The sequence below is a fragment of the Struthio camelus genome, chromosome 20, assembly GCF_040807025.1.
Source record: "Struthio camelus isolate bStrCam1 chromosome 20, bStrCam1.hap1, whole genome shotgun sequence".
Lineage (NCBI taxonomy): Eukaryota > Metazoa > Chordata > Aves > Struthioniformes > Struthionidae > Struthio > Struthio camelus.
In genome coordinates, this window is record NC_090961.1 from 1,335,316 (window position 1) to 1,347,973 (window position 12,658).

Here is a 12,658-nt window from a genome sequence, read left to right on the forward strand (position 1 = left end):
TGCCAGTTGTGTTTTTTCTTGATTTTGTGGCAATGCACATAAGTTTAAAAAAAAAAAAATAGGAAGAGTCTGCAAATGAGACATGAACCTCATACATCTGGAAAAGTACATAAGCCACTGTGAGGAGGGAGACAGATTTTGGAAGCACAGGCACAACAAGAGTTGAAATGCATTAGCTGACATGATAAGACACCAATATACAACTCAGGGACTAGAAAACAACTATCAAGTCACCATACAGCTCATGCTGCAGGAATTGCACATCACAGTATAATTCTCATAGCCAAGTCAACCTACAGCAAAGCATACTGGGGCCTCAGGTCTCTCTGGGCTGCCCCTCCATATTAGAGTGAGGAGGGAGTTGCGGCTAGCTCCATTTTATGCACGTTTGATGGCAAGACGCCAACACAACTGTTGACTGAGCCAAATCCGGGCCCCCTTGAACTAAGCCATCACCTAGAGCAGTGTGGAAAAGCACATGCCTCTCCCATCTAGAGCGGCCAAGTTCCTGAAAAGCATCTGAGTTACAGGATAGATTTTTATTCCCTCTCTTCTCAGAAAACCACTGATTTTTTAACTCTTTGATATACGCTCATTAGTTCAAACAGAAGAAGGTTGCTATATGAGGAAACTTGATGTTAATGTGGATTTAGGAATTGCCTGTGTGGAATTAGGAGACGTCCTTCTAGCATGTCAAATTATTTACTTGCTAGCCCAAATGGCAGTTCAGGCCAGCATCATCCAAACTGGAGGGCAGTTATCACCACACTCTATATCTCGTTAGCATTCTCAGCCAAGGTGTTAATGGCTGCTTTCCAACTGGAATCTTAACTCTGACAAAACAGAATGCAGTACAAGCTAAGGAAACCTATGTGATCAGTGGAATTCACTTCCTCCCCCTAGTCAGTGCTTGGAGGTAAACTGCCAGCAAGCACGAGAATTGCACGCAGTCTCATCACCCAGGGAATTCACCCTCCGGAGCAGAAATTGCTCCTGGACCATTATTCTGCCACGTAGCAGAGAAATCTCTCTGCCAACTTCTGCTTTAATTATACAAAGAAACTCGGTTTCTAGTCTTTCTTCAGATATAATAATAGCAGTAATTTAAAATATTTCAAACAAGGAATCCTCTGGACCTGCTGTTCCACTCAGGCTTTTTGGCATAACACACTTCCCTTCTTGACTGACATCCTCAGAGAACCAGACTGATGATTATTCTATTGTATTCCCATTACAGGGTCTGCTGGGCTCTCTCAGCACATGTAAACTGCTAGGTAATATTTGTGTTGGCAACTAACTTGCATACTTTATAGAAACAGACCTCTGCTTGACCCTCCATGCAGCTCCCACACACAACTCAGTCCACTCCTTTAAACCGCTTCCTTTTGCTGCAACACATACCCCATTCCATGCCTCTGTTTCTAGCCTATATAAAAACTACATATCCAGGATAGAATGTATGTGCTTAAAGAGAGCAACTCAGCTGTAACAGGCAAGCCTGCAGAACGTCCTTAGACAAGATTACCAAAGAAAATTAAAATAAAATTTCCCTGTACAGGTCCTGGTTTTCCTTTTACAAAGCTTACTCCGACTGGACATTTATTTGAAAAGTCACATCAACACACAGATTTATGTCATAAAACTGACAGCTGTATGATGCCCTTAAAAAAAAAAAAAGAAAGAAAGAAAGAAAGAAGAAAACACAGCTAAGTCTTAGCTATTTGGGCAGAAACATCACCTCAGAATAGTTTAGACTTTCACACCAGAACTCTTCTTCCCTTGCCTCATGCATGCCACACACAGCAAAACATAAGCCAACAAAGTAATGAGTCCAGATGATCGAATTAATTCCCATTATCCATTTATACTACTGCAGTTTATCAACAGCTCTATTTAAAGCCAGTAGAGCTAAACCAGAATAAAAGTGATGCAAAAAAGAGCAGAAATCTAAATGGCATGCACCAGGCTGAGCACAGCTGCAATGTGAACAGAGGACTGTGCAGGTGCATCATGTGACAAGGAGTGGTGCTAGCAGCAGAGGAAGGAGAGTTACAGTCCCCCTTCCTCCCACCTTAGTAAATCTATACCTGCAATGAAACATTATGGAAAACACAATTTTTTTTTTTCAATGCTCTTTTCAAAGCAATGTCTACAGAACCGATTCAGGTTATAAGCTTCTCGGCCTTTTGAATCGTTATTCTCCATTTTTCATTACTTCCTTCCACCAAATAAAAATATCAATACAGAAACTAATAACAATACAGTCAAGCCACATCTTTCTCCTATTGCTACACACTTAGCATTTCATCACTCGTGGATCTGATTTCTCATGTGAGCACAGTGAACGCATAGCATGGTACTGTTACCTTTATCATTCTTACATTTAGAGCACAGCCCAACTATCCGTCTTTGCGCAGAAATTTCTAATGCTTACAAGGGACGTGTTTTACATATATATATATATATATATATATATATAAATATATGTACATGAAACAGTAAGCTACAAAATTCTATTGATAATCAATGTTCACCATCTTCTCTATAGCATAGCAAAATATTTCTTCCCTCCACGCAGTTTCTGTGAATGGTGTTTTATATTTTCTGTAGCAAAGTACCTGGCTATCACATTTGTGTGTACTATCTGTATTATTTTGGCAGACCAGAATGATCGGAGAATTGCGCTCTTTGCTTCTCAAGTGACTCACTGTTTCTTTTAGCTAATACAAAGCATGATTCAGTTTATCAAAACATCTTAGAAGAGAGACTGACTTATCTGATATCAAGAGGAAGTATCTTTTTTTCTACAGTCAGTTGACAGGCTTCTTAATCACTCCTTCAACACCCTGAGCAATGAAAGTTACAACTGTTATGCAACAGGGTTCACACAAGGTCATAAAACGCACTGGACAGGAACTGCATCTGTAAACTCCTATAGCAAGACCTATACCAGGATGATCTTCTATGATTTCTGAAGGCTGTCACCAATACTGCAGTTTTATTGCTAGCAGCAATGGTGGGAGAGCATGGGCATGCTGGGATACTCACTTACACTAGCGTTTTAATCATCATATGGTCCAAATGAGCTGCTTTGCATTAGCTTAGACAAGGCACTCGGAATCATGCATTGCATTTGGAAAGCTTTTGCAAAAGCTAGCAATTTTTTTACATTAAGGGATCCATTTGGGGGGACTGAAGGACTAGAACTGCTTAGCTGAGACACAGCCTACAGAAGCTTGGGGCCTGGCTCTTAAATTACACGAGTGCAATTCAAACTTGGATGGAAATAACTCCTATTCTATGCAGTGGGAAATTAGAGCCCAAGCCTAGAAACTGGCCATTTTGATCTTGAATATTTTATTCAGGGCAGCCTTTGGTCGTCAAGGTTTTTCGTAAATAATAACAGGTCAGAAATTGCGGGGGGAAAACCCCGTAACACCTGTACAGCTTTCATCCCCAAAGGCACTTCATTTCATAGCATCTGCTGTACACAGCACCTCTCGGTACAAATCGAGAATGCGGCGCACAGCTAGCTGCCGAAATAAAAGCCGAAAATCGGAACACATCCGCGACGATCCGGCCGAATTGCCGTTTGCACACCCAGCGCGGCGCTGACAGCTCTTGCAAAACCCGGCCTTATTTCACGTCAAAGGGTTCGTTCTCTGATGGAGAAGGGCAGTCACCTGCCAGGCGTCTGCCAAAACCCTGCAAACCTCTGCAGGACGGGGCGGGGGGCGGGGGGGTAGTTAATAAAGAGGCGGCGGCTTTTGCCACCCGTGCAATGATTTTTTGAATCGGAGCCTAAACAAAAAAAAAAAAAAAGCGCGTCGTGTCGTGTCGTGTCGCGCCGCGCCGCCGCCACCCCCCGCCGGCTGGAGCGCCGAGCCGGTCCTCGGCCGCCGCCGCGGACCCGCGGGGGCTGGGGGGAGCCGGGGGGGGCGGCGCACCGCCCGCGCGACGCCGCCGCCTTACCTGGGCCTCCGCTTGCGGCAGGGCTTCTCGGCCGGGCCTGGAGCTCTGCGGGGACGAGACAGCGGTGAGGGGCGCGCCGGGCCTGCCCCCGCCCCCGCCCCGCCCCGCCGCGCCGCCCCCCACCGCCCGCACCTGGAGGCCGGGCCGGCGCGGGGCAGGCGCTGCCGGGCGGCTCCTCTCACCATCCGCGCCGCCTCCGGGCGAAGCCGCGACCGCCGCCGCCGAGGCCAGGGCTCCGGCTGCGCGAGCGCCGCTGCCGCCTCGCACTAGTCTCGGCCGGCCTCGCCCCGCCTCCGCCGCCTCCCATTGGTCGAGCGCCCCGAGCCGGCGGCGGAGCGGCCCGCCCATTGGCGGCAACCGCCGTCCATCCGGAGCCCCTCCCACCCGCGCGCGCGGGCAGGTCGCGACGGCGGCGCTGCCAGGAGACGGCGGGCAGAGGCGAGCGGCGGCGCCACCGCGCGGGCAGGCGCGGCGCGGCGCAGCGCGGGAGCCCCCCGCGGCCGCAGCCCCCCCGCCCCGCCTCGCTCCGCTCCGCCATGGAGCCACCGCACCTCCGTAACGGCGGAACCGCCGCGCAGCCCCTGCCTGAAGGGCCCGCGATGCCGGAGCCGCGGGCGAGGGGAAGGAACGGGCCCCGCCGCCTCACGCCCCCTGTCAGCCCGCCGGGCGGTACCACCGCGCCGCTTGCGGGGGGGGGGGCGCGGGCGGGCAGTGCAACAGGCTCCTCCCCCCGCCCTAGGCGCGGATTGGTAGGTCCCGGCCGGCAACGCCCTCCGCGTCGTGTCCCCGCGCGGCTTCCGTCCTTTCCGCCCGGAGCCGCGCTGGTGCTGCCATCATGGTGAGCCTTTCCGTCCCCTTGCCCCTGTCCCGCCGCCATCCGGCGCCATCCGCCCGGGCTGCCCCGCCGCCGGCACCGAGCCGGGCGGGGAGGTGGGGGCGGCGATGCGGGGGGGCCCCGGCCGGGCGGGCAGGCGGCCGGCCGGGGCTGGGGCTGGGGCTTGACGGCCTGTGCGCCGCCCGCAGGCCAAGATCAAGGCCCGAGACCTGCGGGGCAAGAAGAAGGAGGAGCTGCTGAAGCAGCTGGACGACCTGAAGGTGGAACTGTCGCAACTGCGCGTGGCCAAGGTGACCGGCGGGGCCGCCTCGAAGCTCTCCAAGATGTAAGTGGGCGCGGGGGGCCGCGGCGGGCTCCCCCGAGCCGTGGGCGGCGGCCTGGTGCCGCCGTGGGAGCGCTCGCGTCCACCTCGCGGGTGGGCGAGGTGCTTTGATGGCTGGGAAGCGCACCTTGGGGTCTTAAAAAACCATAGTAATGACCAAAAAAAAAAAAATAGCGGCTACGAAGCGAACAGATGTAAGCTCGGAGATGGGTTTGCGTGACTGTTGGCTTGGAGGCGGTAAGCTGACGGCTGCCAAGAGCTGTTGAGGCGCACTCGCATCTTCTGTGCGTCGTAAGGTGCTCGCTGGTTTAAAATGTCTTCTGCTTGCCCCTCAGTATGTTCTGAGACATGCTCCTTTTCACCTGCAGACGTGTGGTCCGTAAATCCATTGCCAGAGTCTTAACTGTTATCAATCAGACCCAGAAGGAGAACTTGAGGAAGTTTTACAAAGTAAGTGCATCTTATGTAGCAGTCTGTTTTCTTTCTTGCAGCTTCCAAACATCTGGTACAATTGTAGGGAGACGTGAATTCTGTAGATTCTTACTTGTGAAGTTTAAAGCTCAAGAGAGAATGTTTATTTATGTCAGGTATTTAAACTGTCTGGTTATGATTTCTCTTTAAATATTGCTTATTGCCATACTTAGCCCAGCTCTGCCCTAAATTTTGTAGACGGAGTGTGAATTTGCTCTTGCCAAAAGGATCCTCTGTAGAGCATTGCTATTATGTGGGCTAGTATGCTTTCTAGAAGGTATGGTTCCCAGAATCGGACTGCAGATGCTGTTTGCTATATTGGAAGAGTGTTTTTGTTATCTTACAGATGACAGAGAAACTCTCTCTGTTGAGATGTTTCTGTAGTTTACAGAATATTTTTTATTATGGGCTTGGATTATTCAGAATAGGAGAAAAGGAGAGTATTTCAAGAGGGATTTGTAAGGTCCTCCCTGGTGCTAAACTCAGTATCAGGTAGTATCAGCTCATGTTTTTTAGGGGAGAGAAACTCTAAAAGCCTTCGGACTGTAATGACAGTTCTAGCCAAGAAAAAAAAAAAAAGCTCACCATGCTGCTGCTGATACACTTGCAGGCAGCTCAGCTCTCTATGAGCAAATGCACCTGATCCCTACATTGCAGTCTCTCAAACTCAACTCTTGTATGTTTTTGCAAATAGGGCAAAAAGTACAAGCCTCTTGACCTGCGGCCCAAGAAGACTCGTGCCATGCGACGCAGATTAAATAAGCATGAAGAAAACTTGAAGACCAAAAAACAGCAGCGAAAAGAACGTCTGTACCCTGTCCGGAAATATGCTATCAAGGCGTAAAACTGCAGCGTACTAAAAGTCGTAATTATATTGGCTGAGTATGTCTCATTAAATAGAATTTTGTTTGGAAGCTGTCACTGGTTTCCTCTTTAATAGTTGTGAGGTACAGAGGAGGTCATTGGTTTCATGGAGAAAAATCAGGATTCACAAAAGGTTTAATTTTTTTATTACTGGTGAAAATATGTAGCTAGTACTTTAAGATTTTTTTCGCTCTGAAGAAGGTTCAACCTAACATGTGAGGCAGAAGTATTTAAATTTATTTAAAATCAAAACTTTACAGGGAGATATTTACAGTAGATTGGTATTTGTCATGCCCGTAGCTCAAGTGGAAGTAATGTTTAATGGTTTTCTCTTGTGCCACAATTTAAGTGCTGTGTAGGTGAATTAATTTGCTGAGGAGTCTTAGTGGATTTCATTGAAACTGAAGACTTCTGTCAGCGCTTATTTTGGATTTTTGCCTGACTAGTTAGAGCGCTAAAGAATCCCAATGTATCAACTGCTAGGATAGATGCCATAGGTGTAATGATTTGCCTAGTTGAACCACCTGGCATGAGGCAGGCATTTCACAGATGACTGGTTGCTAATCTGATCGATGCTTCCTGGAGCAGCTCCAAGTGGTGGCTGGAGGGCTTGCAGCCTTCTTTGCAAATGTAGGGGTTTGGTCCGTCTCTGGGATGAATCTGGAATATTGCCTGCAGAGACGAGCAATGTATTTGAAGCTGTAAGCAAAGGACTCTCCTACCAGTGCAGCTGTGGGATGAAATTATTAATGCCTTGTGCTCCACTTTGGTGGAGATACAGCAGCTTGGAAGTTAAGGCGTGAGTCGTGTTACAAGTCTTGGCGCATAAAGCGGAGTATTGGTGGTGGTTGCTATAGCAAATCTATATTTGGAGAGTAGAGCACGTACACGTTGATTTCTGGTCTCATAAACTATGACCTAAGAACTGCAGCATTTTCTTTGAAATCTATTAATTTCTGTAACTTGCAGGCTTGTTTGTCATCTTTGCAATATGACCTAGTAAGTGCCTCCTCTTCTTTGAGGAAAAGCGCTGCTACCACTTACATGGGCATCTTCAACAGACCTTTTAGTTCCACATAAAAAAAAAATGTTTTGGTCTGCTTTCCCAGCTCGGGTAATCACAATTTTTGTGATGTTGTGTTAAGTTGACAGCACCACGTAATCAATGGATTGTTAGATCTCAAAAGCTGCTGTTTCCATGGTTAACTCCAAAGAAATATATGTTAATAAGGTTCTTTCAATGCTGCGTATTCCATTCCTTATAGAGATGGAAATGGAATTATGTTAGTGGTTCAACCCTACAATCCAGAAGTAGTTACGGTAGCTGGTAAAGCTGTTTAAGGGTCACCTGGAGCTTGGAACACCTGTGACTAGGAATGAGCTGCTGCTGTCTCACTAGGCAGACTAGCATCTGCAAGTCATCCGCTTCGTACTTTGCAGTTGTCTTCAGCATGCTGCTGCCATCCCTGCAATCGCTCACCATCCCTTTTCCCGTTTTGATCAGAAAGCTGGGTTCTGGCAGCATCCTCCAGGTTTGTTCCCACCTGCAGCTCATTTAATCTTGGCAAACAGCTCCTGAAAGTAAGAGGTCGCCCTCCGGGGTGAACGTGCAGCTGGAGGCTTGGTCCAACATCACCTGTCAACAGAGATACATTTCAGATGCGGGCTGTGTTTGCGCTGTTGGCGCCCTATTGTGCCAGAGGCCTGCAGCAGGATGCAGAGGGTGCTTATAGGTACCAGCCCTCGCAAACTGTAATGTTGCCTGCTGTGAAGCTCTTGCCTAATGCTGCGCTCATCTTGGAGGTTATGGATATAGAGATGACTTGTTTCTAATGGCATATAGGTATTTCTTTTGGATGAGAATAGTCCAGTCAGGCTGTTTTTAGCATACAGCATGACATGCTGCTGGGAAGAGAGGAGTCTGTTTCATTTGAAGTTAGGGAAATGTAGAGATACAGTAGTATCAGACTGAAGCTCTGTATGCCTGTGAAGGCTGACTGAGGTCAAATGAAACTTGAAAACTGGACTAGAGAAAAGCTGGTTGAACTAAAAGATTGTTACCTCTAAAGTTTCTAGGCACTCGCCCGTCTCACAGTTCCACACTTTCACCTGTGAAGCACAGAACTAGTTAAATGATGTGTTTTTTCTGTGCCAAAGATTGAGTCACAATTGCAAAGGCCTTTTTTTTGGTTCTGATGTGGTGAAGGGTTATGCGGTGCTGTTCAAGCATTAGTGATGCAGCAGTGATGGTTTCTGTTAGTGTAGCTAATGCGCTCCAACATGGAAAAACTCTCTGCCTATCAGGGAGCCCTTAAGGAAGATCTGAGAGATGTTTTTTTAGGGGAAAAGATCCTAATTCTGCTTGTTGAACTCAGTATAGGGGTGAAGGATTTCAAGCCTGAGAAAGTGTTAACCAGAGAGCAGTCTAGTTATGTGTGTGGTCAAGTGAATTTCCCCTATCCTCAGCTATTATGAGGGGCAGCGTTACAGAATTATTTTGACAGCTCAGGGTGATGCTAATACTGACTGCGCGAGAGCTTTGCTAGGAGCTTAGTGTGAACCTTAACACGATACGTTCTGCAGTATGGAGACCCAGCCTGGCACAGTTCTGGACCCGAGCACCATGTGTCCAGGCTGCTGAAGCATTATATAAGATGCAGGATTGCATGTGGAAACTGTTGTTCCTTTAGGCTAACGTTCATATCGCCCTAAGGGCAGGCCGTGTTTAAAATGCTTTACGTTACCATTTCTGAGTATCCTGCAGTGGCCAGCAGTAGCCCATTTCTAGAGAAGGACATGCTTTTCACCCAGCACGTGTGCCCCTCAAGAAGGAAAACGAGCACGCCACTGCGAGGATCCCAGATCCTCACGCTTCTGTCCGAGGAGCCTGATGCCTGAAAGAGAGGAGGGAGAGCTGGTCCTGCGTGCAGGAAATCAGGCAGGCAGGGGCAGGGTTCTTCCGTCAGATGGTGACAACATGAGCTAGGGCTGCTTTTCAGGCAGGCATGCTGTACCCTAACGCTCATCTGGCACATCGCATCTGGGGAGGAGCCCGATGGTTCTTACCAGCATTCCTAATGTGGAAAAGCAAACGCAGGTAATATTGCCCCGATGGCCTTCCAAAATTCTGTCCTGAATGTCAGATTGTAAATTCCAGACTCTGACTGTATGATCCCAGGAACCAGTTGCCTGTCAAGAAAAGAGGGAGCATGAGCTATGGTGTGATTTGAAAATGAAGATGGGAAGAAGCTGAATGCAGCGCAAAGCCTCCGATAGGAGCCACAGCAGGGTGCACTGCAGCAAAGCTGCCTGGAGAGAATCTTCTCTGAAAGGTCTGATTGTGTTACAAATCACTCACTAACATGCCTTCCCTTAGTAAGTAGATGGTGAGGGGTGGGGGTGAGGAGGAAAGAAAGTGAAGCTTAATTACCAGGCAATGAGCATCGGAGGAGAAATCACAGGTCTGGATAGCATCACGATGCCCGGAGAAGACTCTTAACATGTGACCTAACTGCAGAAATGAAATGAACAGCAGCTTACAGCTGATAACTCAAAATGTCCTAAAGTCACAGCTGAGAGGGATTCGCTGGTATATGTATGTTTGTGCAGTTACAATCATAGAGTAATTTAGGTCAGAAAGCACCTCTGGAGGTCTCTAGTGCAACTGCCTCCTCAAAGCCAGGCCAGCTTTGAAGTTAAGTCAGTTTGCTCAGGGCCTTCTGCAGTCAAGTTTTAAATACCTCCAAGGATGGAGGTTTATAACCTCTGTGAGTCCCTGTCCTGGTGTTGCACCATTCCCACAGTGAAGAATTTCCCTTGATGCTGCTTGTGCCTGTTGCCTCTTCTTTGAGTAATCTGGCTCTGTCCTTTCTGTAACCCCCACTAGATGGTCGAGAAGTCCTACCATCTGCTGTATTTTTGAAGCATTTCTATATGCCCTTGTGAAATTATGCCGAGACTAGAGGACGCTCGGCTTCTCTCTTCTGATCGAGCGGCCCTGCCGAGCCCTGCTGGGCTGGGGTACGGGATTTGCAGCAACGAGCGCGCTTGGCACCTGCGTTCCTGTACGAGCTGGGGCTGCACAGCGTGCAGCTGTGGTAGGGGTAGGGCACTCCTGCGCAGCGCTTCATCGTCGAGAGGGGGAGTACGTGGCCTGTTGGAAACTTGGGCTGCGAAGCCAGGACTGTGCGGCTCAGTGATCACAGCACTGTAGCAGGAGTTAATAATGCCGGAAGAAAGCTTGAGCTTGGGTTTGTACACAGTGCGCACCAGGAATTCCAGGAGATACAGGAGTTCCTGGCGTTGCGCTAGATCCTAGGACTGAGTGACCATCCAGCTGTACCAGGGCGGGCGGCACGACCAGCGAGTCCGCCCCCGGTACTGGCAGAGAAGCTGTGTCCCGTGGGCAAGCAGCCTGTAACCTGGCAGGAGCAGCAGCGCTGGCGCTCTCGCAAGGGAGCCAGGGGCGAAGCGAGGGGCCAGTGCGAGGCCCAGGCAGAGAAAGCGCTCGCTACGCGCTGAGGCCGGGCAGGATCCTCCCCGGGGCCCTTGTCCCGGGTGGCGCCGGGCGCTCGTGCTGCCCCCGCTTTACCTGAGGGTCCCAGAGGATGGCTGTGCTGTCCCAGCTCCCCGAGAGCAGCTGCCTGCCGTCCGGGCTGAAGCGCACGCTCTCCACGCTCCTGCGGTGGCCTGGAGGAGAAGGCGGCGGCGGCAGGTGAACGGCCCGGCCCCGGGCTGCCTGCGCGCTCGCTGACCCCTCTCTGCTGCAGCCCCGCGAGCGCCCCGGCCCCTTGCCCGCCGTCACCTCCCGCTCCCGCACCTTCCAGGACGCGGCAGCACGCGGCGGTCGCCAGCTCCCACACGCGGACGGTGCAGTCCTGCGAGGCGCTGGCCAGGAGCCGGCCGTCGGGGGAGAACCGGCAGTCGTTCACGGGACCTGGGCGGCGCAGGCGGAGCGTGAGGGGCCCGGCGGCTCCCGGCTGCTCCGGGCCCCCACGCCGGGAGGGCGACAGGGCTGCGCCGCGCCACCCCGCGCCGCACCTCCGTGGCCCCGCATCTTGCAGAGCAGCTGTCCCGTCCCGGCCCGCCAGAGGAAGAGCCTGCTGTCGTCGGAGCACGTCAGCAGGAGCCGGCGGTCGGCCGAGAAAGCGCAGGCGTTGACCTGGGGGCGAGAGGGGCGGCGGGAGGGGGGCGTCCCCGGGCCGGGATGGCTGCGGCCGCCCGCCCGCCCGGCGGCTCACCTCGCCCTTGTGCCTCGCCAAGTACGTCACGTCCTTCACGGCGAAGCGGCCCCGCGGGGCGGCTCCGGGGGCCATCGCCAGCGCCCGCGGCCTCGTCCCACCGCTCGCCTCCAGCGCCCTGTGTACGGTCTCCCCGGTGACCCAGGGATGGCGCGTTCCTTCCGCGGCGCCGCCTGCCCTCAAGGTCCCCGGCCCGGTGGCTTTCCGGGGCGGCGCTGCTGGGGGCAGCGCGCACCAGCTCAGCCCCACGGCGGGGTGCTGGGCGCCCGCCCCGGGTTTAGCGCCGCGCGCACGCAGCGTCAGGCCCTCCGCGGCTCGTGCTGTTTATTTTTCCCTTGCAACCGAAGATGTTCTGCAGCGTTAGAGCAGACTTCCTGCGGAAAACGCTCCTTCAATAAATAAATAATTTCCAGGGCGGAGGCTCGGGACGAGGAGCAGCTGCTGGCTGCCTGTGCCGAGCGCGGCCGAGGGCGATGCCACCGCGCCGAGCACTCTGGCCCCGTGCCCTGGGAACGTCTCCGGCAGGCCCAGATGTTTTCCTCTCCAGCGCCCCAGCACAGCAGGCGCTGGCCGAGCGCCGGGGGCGGCTGCGGGGGCGGCCGGACCCGCTCCCGGGCGGCCAGCGCAGGGCAGGGGCTGGGGGAAGGGATGGAGGTCTGGCGGGGGGCAAGGGGCTGTGCGCAGGCGGGATGCGCAGGGTGCTGTGCACAAGCAGGATGCACTGGATGTTGTGCACATGTCGGTTGCACCAGATATTGTGCACAGGCGCGATGCGCAGAGTGCTGTGCACAGGCAGGATGCACTGGATGTTGTGCACAGGCGGGATGCGCAGGGTGCTGTGCACAGGTGAGATGCACCAGATGTCGTGCAGGTGCTGGTTGCACCAGATGTTGTGCAGGGGTGGGATGCCCCGGTTGCTGGGTGCCGGCAGGACGGGCGGGTGCTCAGGAGCGA

General features: G+C 52.2%; 3 protein-coding genes across 13 annotated transcripts in view; 1 reads left to right on the forward strand and 2 right to left on the reverse strand.

Annotated features, from left to right (window-relative positions):
- SCAI (suppressor of cancer cell invasion) overlaps window positions 1–4,261 on the reverse strand; it is a 50,121-nt gene extending 45,860 nt beyond the window's left edge. For 4 of the 11 annotated variants that reach the window (XM_068915191.1, XM_068915190.1, XM_068915193.1 and 1 more), the window contains exons 1-2: window positions 4,105–4,256; window positions 3,973–4,017 (exon numbers count right to left, since the gene is read on the reverse strand). In XM_068915191.1, coding sequence (XP_068771292.1) covers window positions 3,973–4,017; window positions 4,105–4,157 — 98 coding nt within the window. In that variant the 5' untranslated portion in view covers window positions 4,158–4,256. Of the gene's footprint in view, window positions 1–2,772; window positions 2,847–3,972; window positions 4,018–4,104 lie in introns of all 11 variants that reach the window. The other 7 variants (XM_068915198.1, XM_068915199.1, XM_068915189.1 and 4 more) reach the window with 5 other exon arrangements.
- Window positions 1–6,514, forward strand: part of RPL35 (ribosomal protein L35) — a 55,285-nt gene extending 48,771 nt beyond the window's left edge. The window contains exons 2-5 of the mRNA XM_068915201.1: window positions 4,712–4,810; window positions 4,996–5,132; window positions 5,498–5,579; window positions 6,295–6,514. Of these exons, the coding sequence (XP_068771302.1) occupies window positions 4,808–4,810; window positions 4,996–5,132; window positions 5,498–5,579; window positions 6,295–6,444 (372 nt within the window). The 5' untranslated portion in view covers window positions 4,712–4,807 and the 3' untranslated portion in view covers window positions 6,445–6,514. The remainder of the gene's footprint in view (window positions 1–4,711; window positions 4,811–4,995; window positions 5,133–5,497; window positions 5,580–6,294) is intronic.
- Window positions 6,515–6,682: 168 nt separating this feature from the next.
- WDR38 (WD repeat domain 38) lies at window positions 6,683–12,186 on the reverse strand. The gene is made up of 9 exons (XM_068915200.1): window positions 11,705–12,186; window positions 11,505–11,625; window positions 11,284–11,400; window positions 11,056–11,153; window positions 9,895–9,975; window positions 9,531–9,653; window positions 9,209–9,358; window positions 8,526–8,573; window positions 6,683–8,100 (listed from the first exon to the last, which is right to left on the reverse strand). Exons 1-9 carry the CDS (start codon window positions 11,777–11,779, stop codon window positions 8,020–8,022), a joined length of 894 nt encoding a protein of 297 aa, XP_068771301.1. The 5' UTR covers window positions 11,780–12,186; the 3' UTR covers window positions 6,683–8,019.
- Between the last annotated feature and the right edge of the window lie 472 nt (window positions 12,187–12,658).

Bases quoted from the DNA above. Each gene is read 5' to 3' on its own strand.
- WDR38 (XM_068915200.1), bottom strand. From the start codon at position 11,779: ATGGCCCCCGGAGCCGCCCCGCGGGGCCGCTTCGCCGTGAAGGACGTG. The intron at 11,626-11,704 runs GTGAGCCGCCGG...TCTCGCCCCCAG, and splicing joins TGGCGAGGCACAAGGGCGAG to GTCAACGCCTGCGCTTTCTC. The intron at 9,976-11,055 runs GTAAAGCGGGGG...TCATTTCTGCAG, and splicing joins CCATCCTCTGGGACCCTCAG to TTAGGTCACATGTTAAGAGT.